A 20,672-nucleotide genomic window follows, 5' to 3' on the forward strand; every position below is an offset into this window, starting at 1 on the left:
CCAGATGTGAACAGTGAGGTTTCACTGTGATACAGCCTTGTCAGTTTGTTTGAACAAGGCCTTATGATGGAAAGAAAAAAGAGATGGGGACCTAGGACCGGGCTTCCGCAAACGTTCACGGAAGTTACTACTTTAACGCTCAATAAGACAATCTGGATAAAAGCTTGCAACATGGACGCCGCTGATATCTGCTAGCTGTCATGTCTTTCAGTATCTCCAACCAAGCACTCGGAGGTCACATGAATTTCATCCTGGGATGCGAACAGCGTCAACAACACCTAAACCTTTTTCAACTTCCTTCTGCTGTCTCAAGTTCCGTTCACCTATAAGTATCAGCCACTCCGAGTCAGGAACGGAAAACAGCCCTCGTAACGCATGGCCCATCTACCTTAGCTTGCAGTATCCGATGCATTTTTCGGGTGAAATACCATCTACTTCACCAAAAAACCGTTTCCTTATAACCTTATTTTGAATTACTTGGTTTTAGCGGACTCCATGTCTCTGAGGATGAGAGATTATGATATATTCCGCCAAACGGACCAAGTTTAGCTGCCATTCAACAACACATCCGCATAGCAATCCTTTGGGACCCATCAATATGCTATTTTAATACTGCTAGTGGTGCAAATCAGTAAAGGCAGTTCTGGCCTTTAAGATTCGCCGTTAATTTCGCCCTTCACACTAACATAAGAGCCGATGCAACTTCTGGTGTACGTTGTATTCCATAGTTTCCATTGTCACTCCTTGAATACCCAGAAACCTGTTCAACGCCCTGCAGTTTGCACCTGAGGGACACGAAGCACATGTCGGGTCAGCGTTTCCTGCTATTTTTCAAAATTGATAGCAATGTTGTCTGCATATTCCAGGTTGCTGTGTTTTGCAGACTAGTGCTTGACCTCGGGATCCTGGTTGACACGGAGAAATCTGAACATCGGCGTTTTTGGAGATCCTTAATTCACTCAGCTAATCTGATCTAATGGTGGAATTACGCAAAAATGGAGAGAGGTGACACCCTTGCCGGACATCGCTGTTTATAGGCTCTCCAGACAAAATCACGTGCCCACAGCATATGAATGCAAGCGTTGCATGATATTCACGAAATTTCGGGACATATCCTGTTGCGAAAGTGTCTTGAAAAGTGCAAGCCGATCGCTAGATTTGGATGCACTCTTGAAGTCAAGAAAGACGGATATTTTTGGATGCCTTTGCGCATGCCATTACTATAGCACCTGACGGATTGTGAAAATGTGACACCTCATCGGCTGGAATCCTGTTTGCCGTCATCCGATCCTGTCTTCGTGAGCTTTCGTAAGAAGACGTTTAACAGCGATGCAGAGAATCTGGTTATATCGGGAGTCCAGCTAATTTGTATGTCATTATCAAACTCACTGTGCTCACACTTTTCGAAAACAAGTCAGGACTATCGACTCATCTAATTTAGTTTGGTAGATCTCTTTGGGTCTAATAGAGGCAAACAATTTAGACATACACTGACTGAGCAATCCACGCCCATCTTCAAACAGAGCAGGTGGGGGTTTCATCAGGACCAACAGTTCAGTTACGCTTATGGGGCAAAAGTCACTCGTTTATTTCTGAAGCCATTTGGGGGAATCCGAATGAGAGACTTCAATTGGCCAGTTGAATTAATGCTGAAGGTACTCAACTCAACGATTCAAGCGTTATCCTTTGGAAATGAGCGAGTCATTTTTTACTGATCGTTTCACTAACCGGAGGCTCGGGCCCAGTTGCGCGTACTGGTAAGACTAATTTTCTGCCACGTCGATTGGCTCTTCTGCAAACCTCAGGTTTTGGTTTGATTCCACCCAATTTTTTAGCAGCACCTTAAGCTTTGCGGGTGCGAGAAGCATGCCAAATAGTAAGGCATAACTGTTCAGGTTGCTTAAAATGAATTGCACCTCTGAAGAATTCGAATCCAGAAGAGATATCAGCTGCCCACTTGGTGTGTGAAATAAACACCCGAAGAGCACTTCGATCCCCCGGGTTTTAGTGGCAGGCAGAGCAGTTTCAAGCAGCACAGCAATAACTGGGTTGAAGGAGAAATGCGGAACGGGAAGGCCTTTTCTCAAACCACTGGACGTGATGAGCTCAGGTAAAGCTTACTGTATATTTGAAGGCGCCCACAGTGTCTTCATAATGAATATAAACGTGGAAGAGACACCTTTGGTCGCTGAGCACCACCAAAACTTCCGAAGATCGACAGAGTCGAAAGCAGCTTTCGAATCCAGAAAGATGGTTTGAAAGAGGACGCTGTTAAAGAACTTGTTTCAAGGTAAAGATGTGGTTGCTACATCCTCAGCTGAGGAGAAATGCAGTTTGATTCTCAAGCACCTGACGGATTGTGAAAATGTGACACCTCATCGGCTGGAATCCTGTTTGCCGTCATCCGATCCTGTCTTCGTGAGCTTTCGTAAGAAGACGTTTAACAGCGATGCAGAGAATCTGGTTATATCGGGAGTCCAGCTAATTTGTATGTCATTATCAAACTCACTGTGCTCACACTTTTCGAAAACAAGTCAGGACTATCGACTCATCTAATTTAGTTTGGTAGATCTCTTTGGGTCTAATAGAGGCAAACAATTTAGACATACACTGACTGAGCAATCCACGCCCATCTTCAAACAGAGCAGGTGGGGGTTTCATCAGGACCAACAGTTCAGTTACGCTTATGGGGCAAAAGTCACTCGTTTATTTCTGAAGCCATTTGGGGGAATCCGAATGAGAGACTTCAATTGGCCAGTTGAATTAATGCTGAAGGTACTCAACTCAACGATTCAAGCGTTATCCTTTGGAAATGAGCGAGTCATTTTTTACTGATCGTTTCACTAACCGGAGGCTCGGGCCCAGTTGCGCGTACTGGTAAGACTAATTTTCTGCCACGTCGATTGGCTCTTCTGCAAACCTCAGGTTTTGGTTTGATTCCACCCAATTTTTTAGCAGCACCTTAAGCTTTGCGGGTGCGAGAAGCATGCCAAATAGTAAGGCATAACTGTTCAGGTTGCTTAAAATGAATTGCACCTCTGAAGAATTCGAATCCAGAAGAGATATCAGCTGCCCACTTGGTGTGTGAAATAAACACCCGAAGAGCACTTCGATCCCCCGGGTTTTAGTGGCAGGCAGAGCAGTTTCAAGCAGCACAGCAATAACTGGGTTGAAGGAGAAATGCGGAACGGGAAGGCCTTTTCTCAAACCACTGGACGTGATGAGCTCAGGTAAAGCTTACTGTATATTTGAAGGCGCCCACAGTGTCTTCATAATGAATATAAACGTGGAAGAGACACCTTTGGTCGCTGAGCACCACCAAAACTTCCGAAGATCGACAGAGTCGAAAGCAGCTTTCGAATCCAGAAAGATGGTTTGAAAGAGGACGCTGTTAAAGAACTTGTTTCAAGGTAAAGATGTGGTTGCTACATCCTCAGCTGAGGAGAAATGCAGTTTGATTCTCACAAGGGACGAGATGGCTCAGTGGTTAGAGTGCGAATTTACTGACAGGAAGGTCCGTGGGTCGAACCGGACCTCTGTCTCTCGACTTCCCCTGTCTAGGCTTGGGCAACCTGGCAGTATTTCAACCCTCGTGCTTCCTTTGGATGGCTTGGTAGCTAGGCAACGAATGGGTGCCACAGCTGAACCATTATTATTATTATGATTCTCACGAATTCGTCTCCCACTATTCTATCAACCCACGCTAAATTACGCGAGCGAGTACCTTGGGTGTGTTATCTACCAGGCGTATGCCACGGTGGTTTTTGCACTGCGTTCCTGCGCTTTTTGAAAACTGCGATCCCGGGCGAGGTGCTCAATTCCACCGGTATTTTGTTTGCATCCCACATCTTTCGCAGTATCCTTGTCAGTTCGTTGACCAGAGCCCCAATACTTACTTTGAAAAGTGCGGAGTGAAGATCATCCGTGCTAGGTGCCTGGTTGCATTGAAAAACTGGTATCTCGCGCTTAATTTTTTGTTATTCATGGCTGGTGGTTCGGTTCGTTTGGTCCTTCCAGAGGTTGCATTGAAGGGGGCCAGCTGGATTGCTCTTTGAAGTGTTCAGCTCATCGCTCAAGACAACGGTTTTACGAGTAAATTGCCGTTCCTTCTTTTTCGCGTACTTTTCAGTATTTTTTGGTGAATTTTGTGCGATTTCCATTTCCATGTCCCCTATACACTCATTACAGTTTGGCTACTTAAACTCGGGGAATTGAAGAACCTCTTTCGGTTGTAAACGGGCTTCTGCAGTATGTTCCGGGGTTTACATCTGGGGCAGCCAGACAATGGAGTTTTTCTGGAAAGCAACAATGGCCTTATTTATTTGATGTCAGAAATGGAAAAAGCCACTGTGAAAAAATGATCTCTTTTGTTCTGTGTACGGCTGCAGGAACTGTGCTTTCCAATGTTTCCGTCCTCATCGTGGTTTCTCCTCTTCCCTCTGTGGGCATTCTTACCTAAGACGAGTGACTGGACGATGTAGTTCACAAACCTACGTCATTTTCCTGGCCAGCGACCATTTTCCCCATAAAGTGGGATGTTATCGTGCGCGCGACCAATACGAAAGAAGCCCGCATGCTTCTTTTATACGGTTGTCCAATGTAGACACCGCGTGTGCCACGGTTCATGTCAACGCTGAACACTTACGTTATTGGCATAAATATAATCACAATACTCTTGTTAGGGTTAGTTCACTGATGGTTTCTTTTTACAGCTCGCGGCAACTAACCAACATGACCGTTTTTCCATGGCGAACCACAACCCGATAAATTTGTTTATCTGGTTTCTGACTAAAGGAAAGCTTTTGGATACCGTCAGTCTGACTTTCTGAAACCCTGTGCCATTCTACACAATTCACTCTGCCAACGCTGCCACCACCGTCGCCATATGAGGTGTTGTAGAAAGAAGAATGCCTCTCCCACAACCCGGACCATATATCCATCGACGACAGTGCATTTTGATGAGCACGGCCAGGCTTTCAACCCAAATGCGCAGTTTGCTAACAATCGCATACGTACAACAAAGTACTCCATTTGGACCTTTCTGCCGCTAAATCTGTGGGAGCAATTCCATCGACTCGCAAACGTCTATTTTGTGTTTATTCTCATCTTAAATTTTATGCCCGGTATCGATGCGTTTGCGAAGGAGGTTGCCCCTATTCCTGTAATACTCACTCTGGCAGTGATTGCAATCAAAGATGGCTATGAGGACTTCCGCAGACACCTCTCGGACAGACGCGTCAATCGAAGAACGTGTAAAGTGTTCTCTCTGTACGTCTCTATCAAATTCTGTGTGTCTACATTTCGTGCATACTCTGTCGAATTATGCTTAACTGCTAAAACTGTCTCAATTAATATATTTGTCATAATACTTTCGTGCCCAAAGGGCTTTTCCTTCGTCACACTGAGGAAATTGCATTCAAACACACTTCGTAATCTTTATCTGAATTTGCTAGTGGCATGTTATCAGCATGCGAACAGGGAAAAGCCATTGATTGAACTTCAATTTTGTCAGCCAGCACTCGAGTTATCCCACGAGTACTGTGCTAATCCGATCACCTGAATAGTTAACTAGAAACCGTAGCTAGTCAAGTAAAAAAGCCTTATTGACCACGATGAATTTGCAGCTTAGAATATGATTTTGATTCAAAACAATTATAGGTATTTCCTAAGAGCAAGCAAGCGGGTGTAATGACTAGAAATGCATTTCCTGATTAAGCAAGATGAGTCAGGAATACTAAGTAATCGATTGGTTTTTAGTTTACCGTCCTCGTTCACCATATGTGCTTACGTAACTACCTCAGTTGTAGTGTATCCTTTCTTGTATAGTAGTTTTTGACCAGGTCCATCCACTGAGCTCGGTAATTAGCCTGCAAGCGCTTCCCCACCAATCGACGAGATGGCTGATGCTGTTTCCTCAATTGATGACGAAGCCTTCGCAGCCTAATTGTCAAGCTCGGCGACCAGATCAACCGCTACCAGATCAGCAATCAGTAACAATGCAGTAACTACCAATATTTCGACCCACTGGCAACGTCGAACCTTATGCTTTGTATTCCTTTTCTTCCATACTCTGAACAGAGAAAAGGCCTCTTATGTCGATACACGGTGGGAAAGTATTCTTCCAGGCGACTTTGTCCGTTTGCACACTAACGAGATGATCCCGGCTGATGTGCTTCTGTTGCATTCGTCCAATGTTGCTGGTATCTGCCATATAGAGACTGCCAACTTGGATGGTGAATCGAATCTGAAACAGCGCGAATTGCTCGACCGTCAGTGTTCAAAAGTTAGTCCCTTCCCATCTCACTTCCAATGCGATTTGTATTCTCTGTATGAACAATGCATTTGAGATATCCGTTCGATAACAGTCGAATCGTTGCAATATTTTATTATCAGCGGAGGGAAAACGAAAACGATCGATTTGGCGAGTTGACAGACTCAGTCGAACCCCATATTCTATACAACCTCACTACCGTAGTTCCCCACCAATTCAGGCTCCACACCATATGACGAAGTTTCGTGAATGTGCGACGGGGTGATTGAAAACCCTAACACCATATTGTAGCTGCTTATTTTCGGAGTTTGAAGCTGCCGAAACGCTGATTTCATTTGAAAGTTAGTATAAAAACGAATCTATGTGTGACCTTAAAATAGACAGAATTTTCAGCAGCCTTATGAGTAGTGTCTACAGAGTATGGAGAATTTATCACAGAAGTACATATGTACCAATAACATATGGCTATAGTTCACACAAATTAGGAGAGCGTTTTCTCGGGAATTCATTGAAATAAAGAAAACATACAGGTCGGCCTATTTAAAGTAGCATTTTTCATCTTGTTCATTTCAGCTTATATTTATATCACTAAGTCAGTTAACCGAATTTCTTTAAGTTTATGTTATAAAACATGAAGGTGTGTTACTTTCTTCAATCTTACCTGTAAACAAGAACTTTATAGGCCTGTGAAGCATTTTCTAACGCAAATTTGTTAGGTTCCAGTGGAAATTGGCGGATCAGTGAGTCCACAAATCTGGAGGTTTGTTTCTGAGGGACAATGATGTGATACAGAGTTTTCAACACTAAAAACTTATCTCAGCACAAATGGGTGCTGAAATTATTGATAACCTTGCTTGCAGAGCATAGATCGATGGGTTACTTGGTACGCTTGACTGACTCAAGAATGCACAGTTCTTGTGAGACTCTGTGTTTTCATCGCTGTTCTGTAGAGGTTGAATTTCATTCTAAAATATTTCTTCTTTAAGGTGTGTGGCAGTTACTTGCTGGCTCATGGGTAAGCTGTAGAATGATACGCAGTGCTATACGCATATGCGCTGTCACACAAACCAAACTTTAACTGTTTTCCTTGAAGGAAACTAGTCATAAAGTTCCTGGAAACTCTTCGACAGCTCAGTAAGTAGACGTGGTTCCCGAGTTTCCATCATCTTTATGTTCTACTCGAACCCGAAACGGACAGAATTTGCGAACTACACTCATTTGTACACTAAGTCGGCTCTAACAGGAAACTCAACTGAAACGTTTATGACGTCCTTCAACTGAATATGCTGCACATGGGCAACCTGACGTTTCAGTTGGTATGATGTTCAAGATATCAGAGTATATTTTCTTGAAAGGGACTTCTCACATTCGTCCGAAGAGTATTACTGGGATTCACTTGAATCTCCTGGTAAAACCAAACTGGTGTGCAAATGAGTACAGTTCGTTAATTTTAAGTTGTTCGACCAGCAAATCTTTGCTTGAACGAGCGCAACTTGTCGCGTCTTTCTTGCCTTTGCAATTGTTGGTTGATTTACTGAAATGTCTGAAATAATTGGGCCCCATTACTCGACTTACATCCGAGAGCCAGAACTTCTGGACAATACCAAACCTACTGTGAGTGAATCACAAGCGAGTATCACAATGTCACCACTGAACGAGGCGATCGTCTGTTGAGCACTGTAGCCGAATCGTCCTGACATATAGAACAAGTAATTAGATCGGTAAGCGCTCCAACTGGTCCACCCTTTGGTGGATTGTCTGATATGCCGTACATGTAGTGGTCGTAACTGCTTGGTTATCGACGATATCCTTCCTCAACGTCAATCCATCTTGTTCCTCTCCTTCATTTCAGGAGGCCTTTTCCCCTCTAAGCTTCACTTTTCCCGCCGAAGTCGAGTCACCCAGTTCTGAGCTGTACAAATTCAACGGGAAATTGTAAGTTCAACTCAGAGGGTAGTTAGTTGCATCATATTTGACGATTTTTCATGATCCTGGTTAAATAAGATGTCTCCGAATAAATCTGGTGGAATGGTATGCAGTAGGACATCTTATCTCTTGACCTAGTCCTTACAGTCAACCAGACGTTGGCCTGGACACAACCGACTAACGTGTTTCGTGTGTGCATCCAATCAAGTACTTTTGGTTTATCAACGGCAGATTAATCGCAGAGTAGTATGAAAAACCCATCATCAAACTCCAAACGCGGTTGTTGAAAGGTGTAACATCAGCGGTGAGGCATCTATTCCTCATTCCCTGCGTCCTTGTATTAGATCAGTCTTCCTCAGCCGGAAGAGACATACTTTTGAGTCATTAGCACCAGTCAAGATCTCTCGAGAAACCCTACTACCATCTGCCTTGTGGGTGAGACTTCTGAATTAAAGGCTATAGCCATCAAAAACACCGGACTGTGACCCCCACATTCTCCTTGTGTACTTTTCGACGTCTTGATTTCTTAAACGATTAGTGTAGATTTTCAAGATAGGTACCGGCTGTGAGTCTGAAGACACCCGTGAGAGTCAAACCTAGAGCGTCGAAATGGTAATGCGTGATTCCATCCATGTGTCTGTCAGCATTTTTCAATGTCGCTGCCAAGGGTAATGCTGGTGGTTCACAACTGTGCAATCTAATATTTTGATTTTATCATCTGTCTCAATTGATGCACCTTACCTTTCACGTTGTTAGTTCATGTGCAACAATGATCTACCACAAATGTGCCGTAATTACACACAATCGCACTCCAACGTGGAATCATTCTAGCACAAAGCTAGGTTCACTCGTTTCTTCTCAAACCGTTTAAAATATGAATGGGGATTTCTTCTTGTCCTTCATAGGGTACGACCTGATAGAGTCATTCCAATCCGCAAAAACAACATGATACTGCGTGGTTGCGTACTTCGCAATACGGATTTCATCGAGGGAATGGTGATATATGCTGGTGAGTTCAGTGTGCTTTGTTGAATAGAAGAAGGATATCGATTTTTAACGTATGGAATTTCGGCTACACTAGGTTAAACCATATGAGATGCGAATGCAGTCCATGTGAAAGCATTTTGAGCAGCTTGCTTTCGTTTGACGCCAATCTAATCTTACCATTCGCTTTCTATGAAAATTCACAAGGTAGTATGTTATCTTGTCAGTCTCCCGAATGATTCACGAAGTACCGTGTTGCTACATCTAGTTGTGTCATACAGCACGGTTGTTTTATGTATGATGCACTTTAGTGTGCAGGCTATACGTTTGTTGCGCACGACCCCCTATCCATTCAAAGTTCCTGATAAGAGAATTGATAATGAGGATTGATTGCCTGGAAACGTCTCAAGGGAGAGATTCAGCTGGGTTCCAGATGAGTCTGTCGCAAAACCAAATTTGTTTACAAATGAGTGCATTTCGCTTGGATTGAGGAAACTTTTTATTTAAAGGTGTATTGTCAAGTTTCGAGATAAAATCATCCTTTCACGATGATCCTCGCCTCCCGCAGGGTCTCGGTTAATGGTAGTGTCAGTGTAGTTTCTACACTCAGCGACAGCAAACATAAAAACTATTACAACAAGGACTTGTCGATATCTGTCCTCTCCCTGGATTGCAACTCGGAAAGCGGGGCACTTCGTGGTTCATCATGAATGAAATTAACTCTATGGTTATGTGAAGGTTTGTACGCTTGTGTCATCCATTGAGCCATACCAGAGTGCCTTTTCGACACTCGTAGGGTCCCTCATGCAAAAGCATGAGAGAGAGTTGAAACATCTGTGGTGACCTGTTCTTCGAAAACTGTATCACCTTGGTACTTCCCGCCGGACACTTTTGCCTGGTGGTCAGGCTTCTGGACCAGAGTCTTTGGTTGGGGGACCCTGATCGTAGTTTGGGCGCCCAGTTATCCCGGCCCACCCAAACCATGATTCGCACAACCTGGGATAAACTCATACCGTATTGGCCTACCGGTCTAGGCGACCGAAACCTTTAGCGAATGTAGCAATCACAGGGAGATAAGCTTTACTTCATTTGCAACGAGACTATTGGTGTCACCCGTCCTTCATCGCTTTAGGATAGGTCGTGAAGCAGTGGATCGATAACAATAAACGGGATTTCAGTGTGGCAGAGTTTGTACTGGTCATATGGTTATTCCGTTAGGTGCTACAGCAATGCCATACGTATAAGTGGCTAATAATTTTGTTATTTCTGGATTTCCATGATTCATGTGATTCTCTTGGTTTGTTCTCTGTGTCGTGCTTGGTCAGCTGTGAATATCCCATAAATTTGTGAAGGGGCTAGGGTTTTTTATTCTCAAACTTGCGGACGTATAAGAGTTCATGGGAAGCCTTCAAAAAGCTTCTAAAGCTACAAAAATCAGCATCCAACATGGATGGCCACTCTCTCTATTTCTCTTAGCTTTCCTGATCGACGGGCTAACGAGACGAAAGCTAGGTCTTTAAAACTCTGGTGACTGTCGGCCTAGAATATGCAGACGACTTGTCCTGTTTTTCGGATGGGAAACTAATGCAAAGATGCTTATAGGTGAACTGAATGCAACCTTTTCGTCCGTGGCATCTGTTTGCATCCTCCCTGTGTATGGATAGAGACGCTGTCTTTTTCTCTCTGTCTGGGGTATAGGTATCTCGAAGTGATCACAGTAGGCTGATACTATCCACAGTTCTTCACAATAAGCGCTTCAAGTAAATTATTGTTGTCCAGCAGCGAAACATCAGTTTTGAACATTGACGTCGAACTGTCGATAATCTTAATTCTTGGCTGAAGAGACTCGTCGGTTTGATTTTTCTGCCAACCCGAAACTGGAGTGAAATGCGCACACAACTCTACATTTGTTCGAATCCGGAAGTATAAGGTCCTTTCTCAACTGCGTTGTAAACGACACTGTCATACGTGGACGTAGGAACTATGGAGAATATCAATGATGCATTCTAAACGGATTTCCTCGTGAATGACTCGCTCAACTGAAGTAATCCACTTTCTATCAGGAATATCGGGGTCTTCTGAGCTTGATAAATCGGTCTCTAATAAGCGCATTAGCCAAAGTTTCTTAGTTCTTCAGCTGTTCCAGCACACACGCACACACCCATTTCGCCCGATTCTCATTCCACCTCCACCCCCCTTTTACTCCCACTCCCCGCACGCGAACCCAACCGTACACTCGTGCACACAGGTAGCGAGACCAAGTCAGCTTTGAACAATACGGGCCCCCGCTTCAAACGCAGCAAGTTGGAGCACCGGATTAATTTGGATGTTGCGTGGTGTGTCCTCATCTTGGCAATGATTTGTTTCACTGGTGCTGTTGGTAAGTCACACTCACATATGTAGTGGTGTTGTTGTCGGTGATCGGTGCGAGAAAATCCAGGTACACCGCCTACGTTACATGTCTTGACGTCACACTGCGCACGACAATTTACCGCTGGTTTCCTCATTCATCTACTTCCACCAACTTTTTGGAAGCTTCGGTGTATGTGTAAGCCGGTGCTGCTATCACGTTGCCTTTTGTCAACTTGGTGGCCTGATTTGCACATTTTAACCACTAGTAACCCAATAGCTCGGTATTTCATCTGCCTCCCCACCAAAATGGATGACCACACCACCAAATTCACCGTACCCTTTTCCCACCACACCAAAGCGTAAGTTAACAACATTTTTCACCTGGCTTAATTTAGCATATTTTCACACTTTCAATTGCATCGCTAACCCATTGTTCCATTTGTTTGTGCTTCCTCCCCGCTTGTTTCATTTTTTTCATCGAACCGTCACACGACTGTTTTTTGAAGAGACAGGTACATTCACTCTGCGACGTGCTTTAATTATGTATGCAAGAGACAGAAAAACTGAGTGCAGTATTTCATCAGCATCGATGGTTTGAGCTTGTTGTTGTCCGATGATACAGCAGGTGATTCAGTGTACTGCGTTTGTGAGAGGAACTCTACCTCCATATTCGTTAGCCACCCAAATAAGGTAGTGTGAGCGTGTCTAGCTGTCTTAGGACTCTATCTGACACCAACAAACTGAGGATGCCAGCCGAGCCCACCAGCCGTCCTCCCTCCGGTTTGTCACAGCTTGTCCTCCCCGGGGACCTAATTCAGAGATCAACTGCCAAGCCCTATGAATAAGTCACCAGCAGATAGACCCAACTGGGTCTTCGAGTACGATATCTGATACTTGACTTTCGGTGTTTGGAACCAGCAATACTCGCCAGACTTCAGCAGAGTGAATCTTAAAATCATGTACCAGAAAGTTTGCAAACCTCCTCTACCATGTTTGTGGTTGTTTCGGTGAAGGCAAACCAAAAAAACGTTCAGTTGTAGTACCCTTCCGGTGCCTAGCCGCCACGCCGCCCGAAGGTTGCACGAGGGCTGGGATATTGCCAGGATGCGCAAGCCTAGACAGGGGAAGCCAAGAGGCAGAGGTCGGGTTCGAAACACGGACCTTCCGGTCTGTAAATTGGCGCTCTAACCACTGGGGCCATCTCTCCTCAACTTAGTGGGCGATGAAGTACCTATATAAAACGTTTTGATGATTTGTTGAAAAAATGAAAAATTATGCCGCTAGAATAAGCGATTCGCCGAATGTGTTGGAACTAAATTTAGCCGAAGACGAAGGTGAACAGACCACATCTTCACGCTCTAACAAGTAACGGAAAAGCGCCTCTGCTCCTTTCCTTACTTAAAGGCTGGTTTCGATTCTCTGTATTTTCGGATACTGTGCAAGTGTCCGTCGAATGAAGGCGATTCATTCGAATCAGCAAGGATAACCGTGTTGTCTCTTTTGGCCGAAATCGGATCCCTAATGAAGGCATTTTCGCAGTGATTGCACGTACCCGTGTAACGGTGGATAGTACTTTTGAGGTATGCGAGTAGTGTCTTCTCGTAAATCCGCTTCACGTCTTTTGAAAAGTGAGATCTATTACGGAATTTGTGGAGTCGCTTTGTAGCATTCGCTTGCATTTGAGCAACAGTCAATGAATATCCAAGAAAGTTCAGGAAGACGCGTTCAAGGAGAAGATGGATGTTCAGTTTTGTAGACAAGATGCATATAAGAGTTTTTCTCCCCTGTCCAATAGTCTGTAACTGTTCGGTTGGTGTTTCTCTAATAAACAACTCCGCAGCGAAGGCCTTCTTCCTTTCAACCGTAGGACACTGCACCCCTTTTCCCGTGGCTCTGTTCTGATATCGTAGACTTTACCTTTCATGATAATGTTTTCCGAAAAGTACATCCTTTTGGAACCAGGAGTAATCAACTGTGGTCAGTTTTTCTAGATTGAATCGACGAATATACATACACGGAACTTCCCCGATCTCCAGGCTAAGGTGATGCCAGCATGCTTCCTGGGTTGCCCTGCTACCTTCATAAACCGTGCCGAACGGTATAACACTAAACTAGGCACTTCCTTGTTGCAACGTCAGAGGTATGCACTTTCTGTTCACTGACCGATGCTAAAGAGGTTTTGGCGTGGCATTTTTCGCGGTTGAGTAGCTAGCCCTTACGAGGACTTCGATATCCAACTAACGAGTGGTCTGCAACGATGCCTTACGATCTGGGATACACAGCATTTACGCGCGTACTTTCAGAAAAAAGTCAGCGAAAATTTTGTGCCTCCATTATTCTTGGTGGTCGATTGGTTTTATCGGTTTCCGCGGTTAGTTATAGTAACTCCAAATTGATTAAGGGGTGGCCCGTGTACTTCTAACGTTGGCTGGACGGGACAGAAATACCTCGTTTTTTCAAACTCTGATACCATACCGCCGAATTGGCAGTTATGGAACTGAGCTGTCGTCGGGTGTTTTGGCTCAACTTTAGCAATGACCAGAGCAATTACCCCACTCACCGTTGAGCCAACGCCCAAAGCTACATCTGATTTGGTGCAATGACGCCTTTCATAAGGAGATCCCCTGGGACTCCAGTTGTCAAGGTATGCCCGCTGCAGTCAACTAATTGAGACAGACTTGATATTTGAACATATCAAGTAGGAGGAGTAAACTTCGGTCACGTAATGACCACAGCTCCGGACTTCTGAGTGGCGATTCTTGTTGCCCTTTGTGGGGCTGGGAATGGTAAAAAGTTTTCGGTCGCTTTCAGATGGATTCCATGGAACCGGGGCAATGTGCGAAAGAGGTATTCATTGGGGAGGGGGCACAACACATTGGTGGACCACTGAATACTTCCTTGTGTTCGGGTAACAATCGTGGATTCGTTTGTATGAGGTGGGGTGCCCCGTGCGAGATACCATTAGTCGTTTGTCTGTTCGCTGGGGTTGGCCGTTTTATGATGGTGATTGTGACGAAGACGATGATGATGCACGTGCTTGGATCGTTCCCAACCGATTTACTGAATTAAACGAACAGGCTAAGACCGTTGTTAGACCTTGAGTTGTCAAGATCCTCGTCACCGTAAGATATAGCAATCGCTGGAGATGTGTGTACTGGTGTTCGGCAATTTTTGATGTCTCTTAGTTTAACATCGACCTCTCTGAATTCCCACCAGGACATGTGCACATGGAATTATTTATGGCCTCGGATTCTGTTTGGTAGCAATTAACATCCTTCATCACTTTCCCTTCACTGCTAACAAACGTCTGTCATCATCTGGGTATAAATACTCAACTGCTGTAAGGTCGCCGTATTTCTGTATGTATTTCAATGCTGCCTGAATGAATGTAAGCCACTTGTGGCTTTGATTACTTCATCTCCTAGAGGATTGCTATTGCTTGGTTAACGTTCGTTCAATCCTCACTTCATCTTTCATTCCTGATTCTCCATAGGTTGTGGTATATGGCAACAGAATCTGCCCGGTGATGATGTGCCCTTTGTCGCCATCGATCGCAACGCTAGCACATCCAGTCCAGCATTTCAAGGATTTCTCAACTTCTGGCGTTTTATCATTATTTTTCAAGTGAGTGGCTGTTTTGTCAAGCGCTTATGCGGATGTTTCATTCGTTCCACCTAGATACCTATGCACTCATCTCCCCAGAAAGTGGTCCATTTCCCCTGTCCATTCAGAATCTCATCTAAATCGTGGTCTTCTGTCAATCGGGCCATTGGGTCTAATTGTATTCAGCGTACCACTAACCTGCTGGAGTTTTGACATACATGGTAAGAAGTTTAGTGAATGGGCCTGCACCGGAAATCTCGCCCTTTGATCCTGCATTGTCTTCAAATGATACAATCAGTGGCTCGTTGTGTGTGCGGCGAGATGGACCAAGTGGTTAGAGCGCGAATTTACTGACCGGAAGGTCCGTGGTTCGAACCCGACCTCTGCCTCTCGACTTCTGTCTAGGCTGGGGCAACCTGGCAGTATCCCATCCTCTGTGCTTCCTCCGAGTAGCATGGAAGCTAAACACCGGAAGGGTGTTACAGCTGAACGCTTTGATCCCTGTGCAAATACGCTACCCGGGTTCTAACATGTTCCAACGCGTATAGATTGTCACCAACCGGAACTGCTTTTTCCCGTTTGCCCACTTCACTTGAGCCTAAACCACTACCATGTGGTTATTAACGTACTAAGTTACAGCTATTTTTTGCACTTTCGTTTCGTTTTTGGTAGCTCACTCCTCTCTTACCTTTACGGTTTATTGCAGTCGATTATCCCACTGCCCCTCTATGTTAGCATCGAATTTATCAAGATGCATCAAGTCTGGCATATGAACCAAGATTTGGAACTATACGACGCAGCCGTGGACCGCCGCATTGAGGTGCGCGCGTTCAACATTCCAGAGGATTTGGGCCAAATTGAGTATGTGTTCTCAGACAAGACAGGCACACTGACGGAGAACAAAATGGAGTTCAAACGGGCTAGTATCAACGGAATCAATTTTTTCATGGATCCAGGTATGTATGCCAAGAAAAAAAGCCTATAACCCAGTTTTGTCCACTGAGGCACAAATTCCTATCCCAAGTTCACTCTCCATCAAAACTAGAGTAGACTAATGCCGTCATGAATGATTTAACGACCGTCTAACTGGGATTACCTCTCCATAGGAGTTATTCACCGAAAAATCGGACCAGGTTAGGTTTTCGGAAACCCCGTTGCCCTAATGATCGCGAGTGCTATTTCCACTTCTCTAATGTCAGGACAGCTGAATTCTCGTAGCCTAATGGTTTAAGACCAACTATTCCTATTATATTTCAACCTCGGAATCAAAACTATTTGTTGTATTTTGCGGTGGCCGAGCTACTGGGGTTACGCCTGCACTGAGCCTGCCAGACTATGCGATAGGGAGAAGACAGAGAACTGGGGACACGGCTGTATTGCCAGGACAAAAACGTACAGAGCCTCTGCGTAAATATATATAGGATGACCAATTGGCCAAATACGGTCGTTCACTTGTTCGCTCCAATGGTGGTGTTCCGGTCGTGAACACTCTCGGGCCCACTACGCTGGTCGTGTGTTGCTAGGCCGTGTTTGGTGGAAGCCCCCGACTCACCTACTTTCCGGACGTGTCGAACCGATGGTGACCTTGGGGATGCGTCACTCTCTGCACATGTGCTTTTTCTTCTGTCTGGGCGCGCCCTGACACTATTGCTGTTTACTTTCGGTCATGCGACCGAGTTACTTTTGAAACCTAGATGCTACTGATCTATGACTGCTCTTCCTGGCACTTTGCATTCCAGTAAAGTCACGTGACCCATGACTTGGGTCTGTTTAGCTACTCCCGTAGACTCTTTTATTTCTATAAAGTGGCGAACTATAAGAATTTTCTAAAATACAGGTCATCACAAGAAAAGTTGCTCTTTGTCCTCTCCTAAGTGTTTACTCCCTTTTAAAGAACGTCCAACGTGAATGTGCCAGACCGTCGAAAAGATGAGTAGAAAACTGCCAACGCATCCACAAATCATTGTAGTATGAAGTGATCTCCACTATTTCTTGCTGTAGGTGCATAGCAACTCATACAGATTACGTATAATTGTAGACACGGTTCTCGGTCTTTGGTTGAAAACGATTTGTGCGATACTCGGTATCCTGAATAACGTCTGTTTACACCCTCCGCGGTTCCATGTTCTTTTTCCCGTCGTTTTCAAAGGATTCCTTCTCAGTATTCCCTCATTACGGAGATGTCATAAAGTCGATATTGACTACTGAGGATCACCCAAAATCATCATATGTAAATCAGCTGCAACTCGAGAATCGGTTTCTGTCAACGGCACGCTCCTGTATGACGCCCAAATGTTTCAGTTCGACGCAGCTCGAATAAGGGGACACCGTGTTTTCCGCTGAGCACCTACACTTCTTCATCTCCCTATTTACAGGGACGTTCTTTTTTCGTGCGTGGCAGTTGGTGATTCTGTCTCTACCAGCAAACTAGGCTGCATCAAAACCAGTCACTAAGGTATAAATACTTGTCGACCGTCAACTGTAACACTACTAATGTCCGGCTCGAGGGTGCAGTAGTGCATCAGTGAGAAAGGGAAACGCAAGCCAAATGTCGTCCTTTGTGATTCAATCCCATGTTCAACACTCATCGGGCGACAACAATGGATTACTGGATTTGAACCCGTCCAGTAGTGTAATCAGACTTTGAGTAGATTAAGGATAATAGGTGCGTCGGCTTTCGTTCCAAAGGTACGTCATTGGAAATCACGATCTGGTCATTAGGATATTTTTCATTAGATCATAAGGTCAGTGATTTTTCTTCTGCGATAAATTCGCTATTCAGTGATCCAAATCGTAGATGGTTTGGTCTCCACGGATAGGATTCTCGTGGGTGAGGGGCTGCTTGCTATATAGACTGTTTTGATAAATGACGTCTCTTGGAACGAAAGGATACTGTGTTTAGTTACCCGTAACATTTCATGCGTCATTCCACTTCTCGCCCTCTTGCAAGGTTCGCTTAGTCGCTTCCTTCCAGAAACCCATGTGTTACACTCCACATTTGTACCACCTGGAAGGGAAGGCACCTTCAAGCAGAGTCGAATGATTTCACCGCCAGTGTACAGTAGGAATTACATAATCAGGTATCCAGCAATACTACAACCAGGCATACTTCGTCTATTGACCGAGGCCGGGTACGCCCATGATATCGATCCTATGCTAATATGCCAGTCTGCTAGCGCTGAAGACGCATATCTAGCTTCCTGTCTTTGGTCTCGTACCATGTTTGTTTTGGCCGTTGCATTGTCGTGCCAGTATGGACGCCTTTCGATCTTAACAACACTGTTACATGGTTTTTGAGTAACACATTATCTCACGCCTGTGCCACAACGTCCAACCGGACGAACGTTTGATTTTGTTAAACAGAAGTGACCAGTGCATTCACAGTAGAGCATAGCTTCAACGATAAACGCTTTGAGCAGAGTACTTCCCATTACGAACAGCTGGTTCATAAAAGCACAACTAGTCGTCTGTGAGATGTGTTGAACTCATACTAATCGGAATGCGAGTGCGTTCCGATGCACCTTACAAGTGCGATTCGAGCACAACATATTGTTCATAAGAACTGTTGAAATAGCTTATCAGAAATGTTACTAGAAAACTCGAAATAAACGACGGGTGGCTAGAAAATCCCCGGGATACTGCTAGCTGGATTCCTGCTCAGTGTCCATTGACTAACCTTATTCGCAGTCGGTGAACAGACAAAGGTCCACCATAGTCCTACGTGCGAGCATTTTGTATGCTAATGACACTTGTAATTTCACCAGCAACAGGTCACACATAGCCTGGGTTATCACGGTGGTACTTGTGGAAACCGAGACTTCCTATGAAGCAGGTTTTATCGATTTTTACTCTGATGGTGAAAAAAATCGCTCAGTTTTAGCACCCGGTGCCCAACTGCCATGCCACCCGAAGGTTGCATGAGGACTGGGATACTGCTAGGTTACCCAAGCCTAGAGAGGGGAAGTCGGTAGGCAGAGGTTGGGTTTGAACCACAGCCATTTCGGTCAGTAAATTCGCGCTCTAACTATTTGGACCATCTTGCCCCACTCTGATGGTGAAAATAAACCTAACTAAACACACCAACCATCACAACTGCATAGTCGATTATTGCGCTTCGTCAGGCACGACTTACAAACAATGTTGGAATTGAGAAATCCACGATGTGGGAACAAACTTCGATCACATCCTATGAGGCTTTTTCTGTTAATAAGAGAGGCTCCACTTTGCCTGTGTGCATAAAATTTTCCCATCTAACCCGACAGGGCTAACCAAAAATACTCTCTGCTACGCGAGAAACCCATTGCCCCTTGGGAGCACCAGGGTGCCATCACTAGTTAGGCGCAATCATCCCACACGGAATAATTACTGTTGCGTCCTTACAATCTAAAGATAATTAACCTAAAACTTTGAAGCCAACCTCCTAGGAGAGGTGATTTCACCTTTCACGCGTCGCGGCATATCCTGAGGGATTTGATCCAGTTCGATACGTGAAACTTATGTGACTGTTTATGTCTTCAGTTTGGTTGCGCATTTTGAAAGCTCACCTTTGTCTATCTTACCTGTTCCAANTTCACCACTTAGCTGCTGAACCCGAGTTAGCTTAGTGGTTTAGGTGTGAGCTTACTTCACCCGGAAGTTCATGGCTTAAACCAAACCCCGGCATTTAGACCACTCCTGTCTGAAACTGAACAAGCTGAAGGTAACTCAGCCCTTGTGCTTCTTTCGAGTGACGTGGCATCCATGCCCCGAAGGAATGTTACATCTGAATGGGTAATATTTTATTCGTTTATTGACTTTTCCTACCAATACTATGTAACTTTAAGGAGCGATTCCATTCAAAAGCTGTCTCAGTCCATTGCGATTGTTCGATGGCTCTTTTCCAGCAAAGAACTTTCATTTTATTCTGTTGGTTTGTCCCTTCTGAGCATGTAGATCTTCTGATTGGTTTGTCTTGATGGGTCAGTTCCAAGTTCCTAGTTTCGGGACCTTAAGACGCTGTTTTATCGGATATATTCACGACATCCTTTTCTATCACCCGTTGTTTGGGAGTCCGCGTTTATCATTTATCTACATCCATTTGATTCCCCTGTCAACAAACTATGTCATTTGAACATGTTGAAGTTGCCAAGTCAAGTTTTTATCAATTACAGTGACTAAGTCACTGGGGGCGAGATGGCCCAAGTGGTTATAGCGCGAATTTACCGACCGGAAGGTCCGTGGTTCGAACCCGACCTCTACCACTCGACTTCGCCCGTCTAGATTTGAGCAACCTGGCAGTATCCCAGCCCTCGTGCTTCCTGTGCTTCCTTCTACAGTGACGAAGTAAGGTTTATTCTGGTATTTTCTTTATGTGTTCAACGCTATTCCTAGACCAGGAGCTCATACAGCGGTTGCCACCACCATTGTTACAGACGTCGCCCCGTCTTATAGTAGCTGAACCACTACAACTACTCGTATTGTTTTTCAAAATGTCATTCAGAATGTGAAAACTGAGCTTTAGGGCTTCCGCGGTCGAACGTAATTCGCGTCTGAATAC

The 20,672-nt window shown here is 44.7% G+C and overlaps 1 protein-coding gene across 1 annotated transcript; it reads left to right on the forward strand.

The window, feature by feature from the left end:
• Positions 1–4,885: 4,885 nt before the first annotated feature.
• On the forward strand, positions 4,886–19,057 carry T265_01143 (hypothetical protein; the record flags this gene model as incomplete). The annotated part of the gene is made up of 8 exons (XM_009165104.1): positions 4,886–5,268; positions 6,079–6,283; positions 8,124–8,206; positions 9,103–9,206; positions 11,430–11,561; positions 15,027–15,157; positions 15,843–16,092; positions 18,966–19,057. 8 exons carry the CDS (start codon positions 4,886–4,888, stop codon positions 19,055–19,057), a joined length of 1,380 nt encoding a protein of 459 aa, XP_009163368.1.
• Between the last annotated feature and the right edge of the window lie 1,615 nt (positions 19,058–20,672).

The sequence above is a fragment of the Opisthorchis viverrini genome, assembly GCF_000715545.1.
Source record: "Opisthorchis viverrini unplaced genomic scaffold opera_v5_12, whole genome shotgun sequence".
Taxonomy (NCBI): domain Eukaryota; kingdom Metazoa; phylum Platyhelminthes; class Trematoda; order Opisthorchiida; family Opisthorchiidae; genus Opisthorchis; species Opisthorchis viverrini.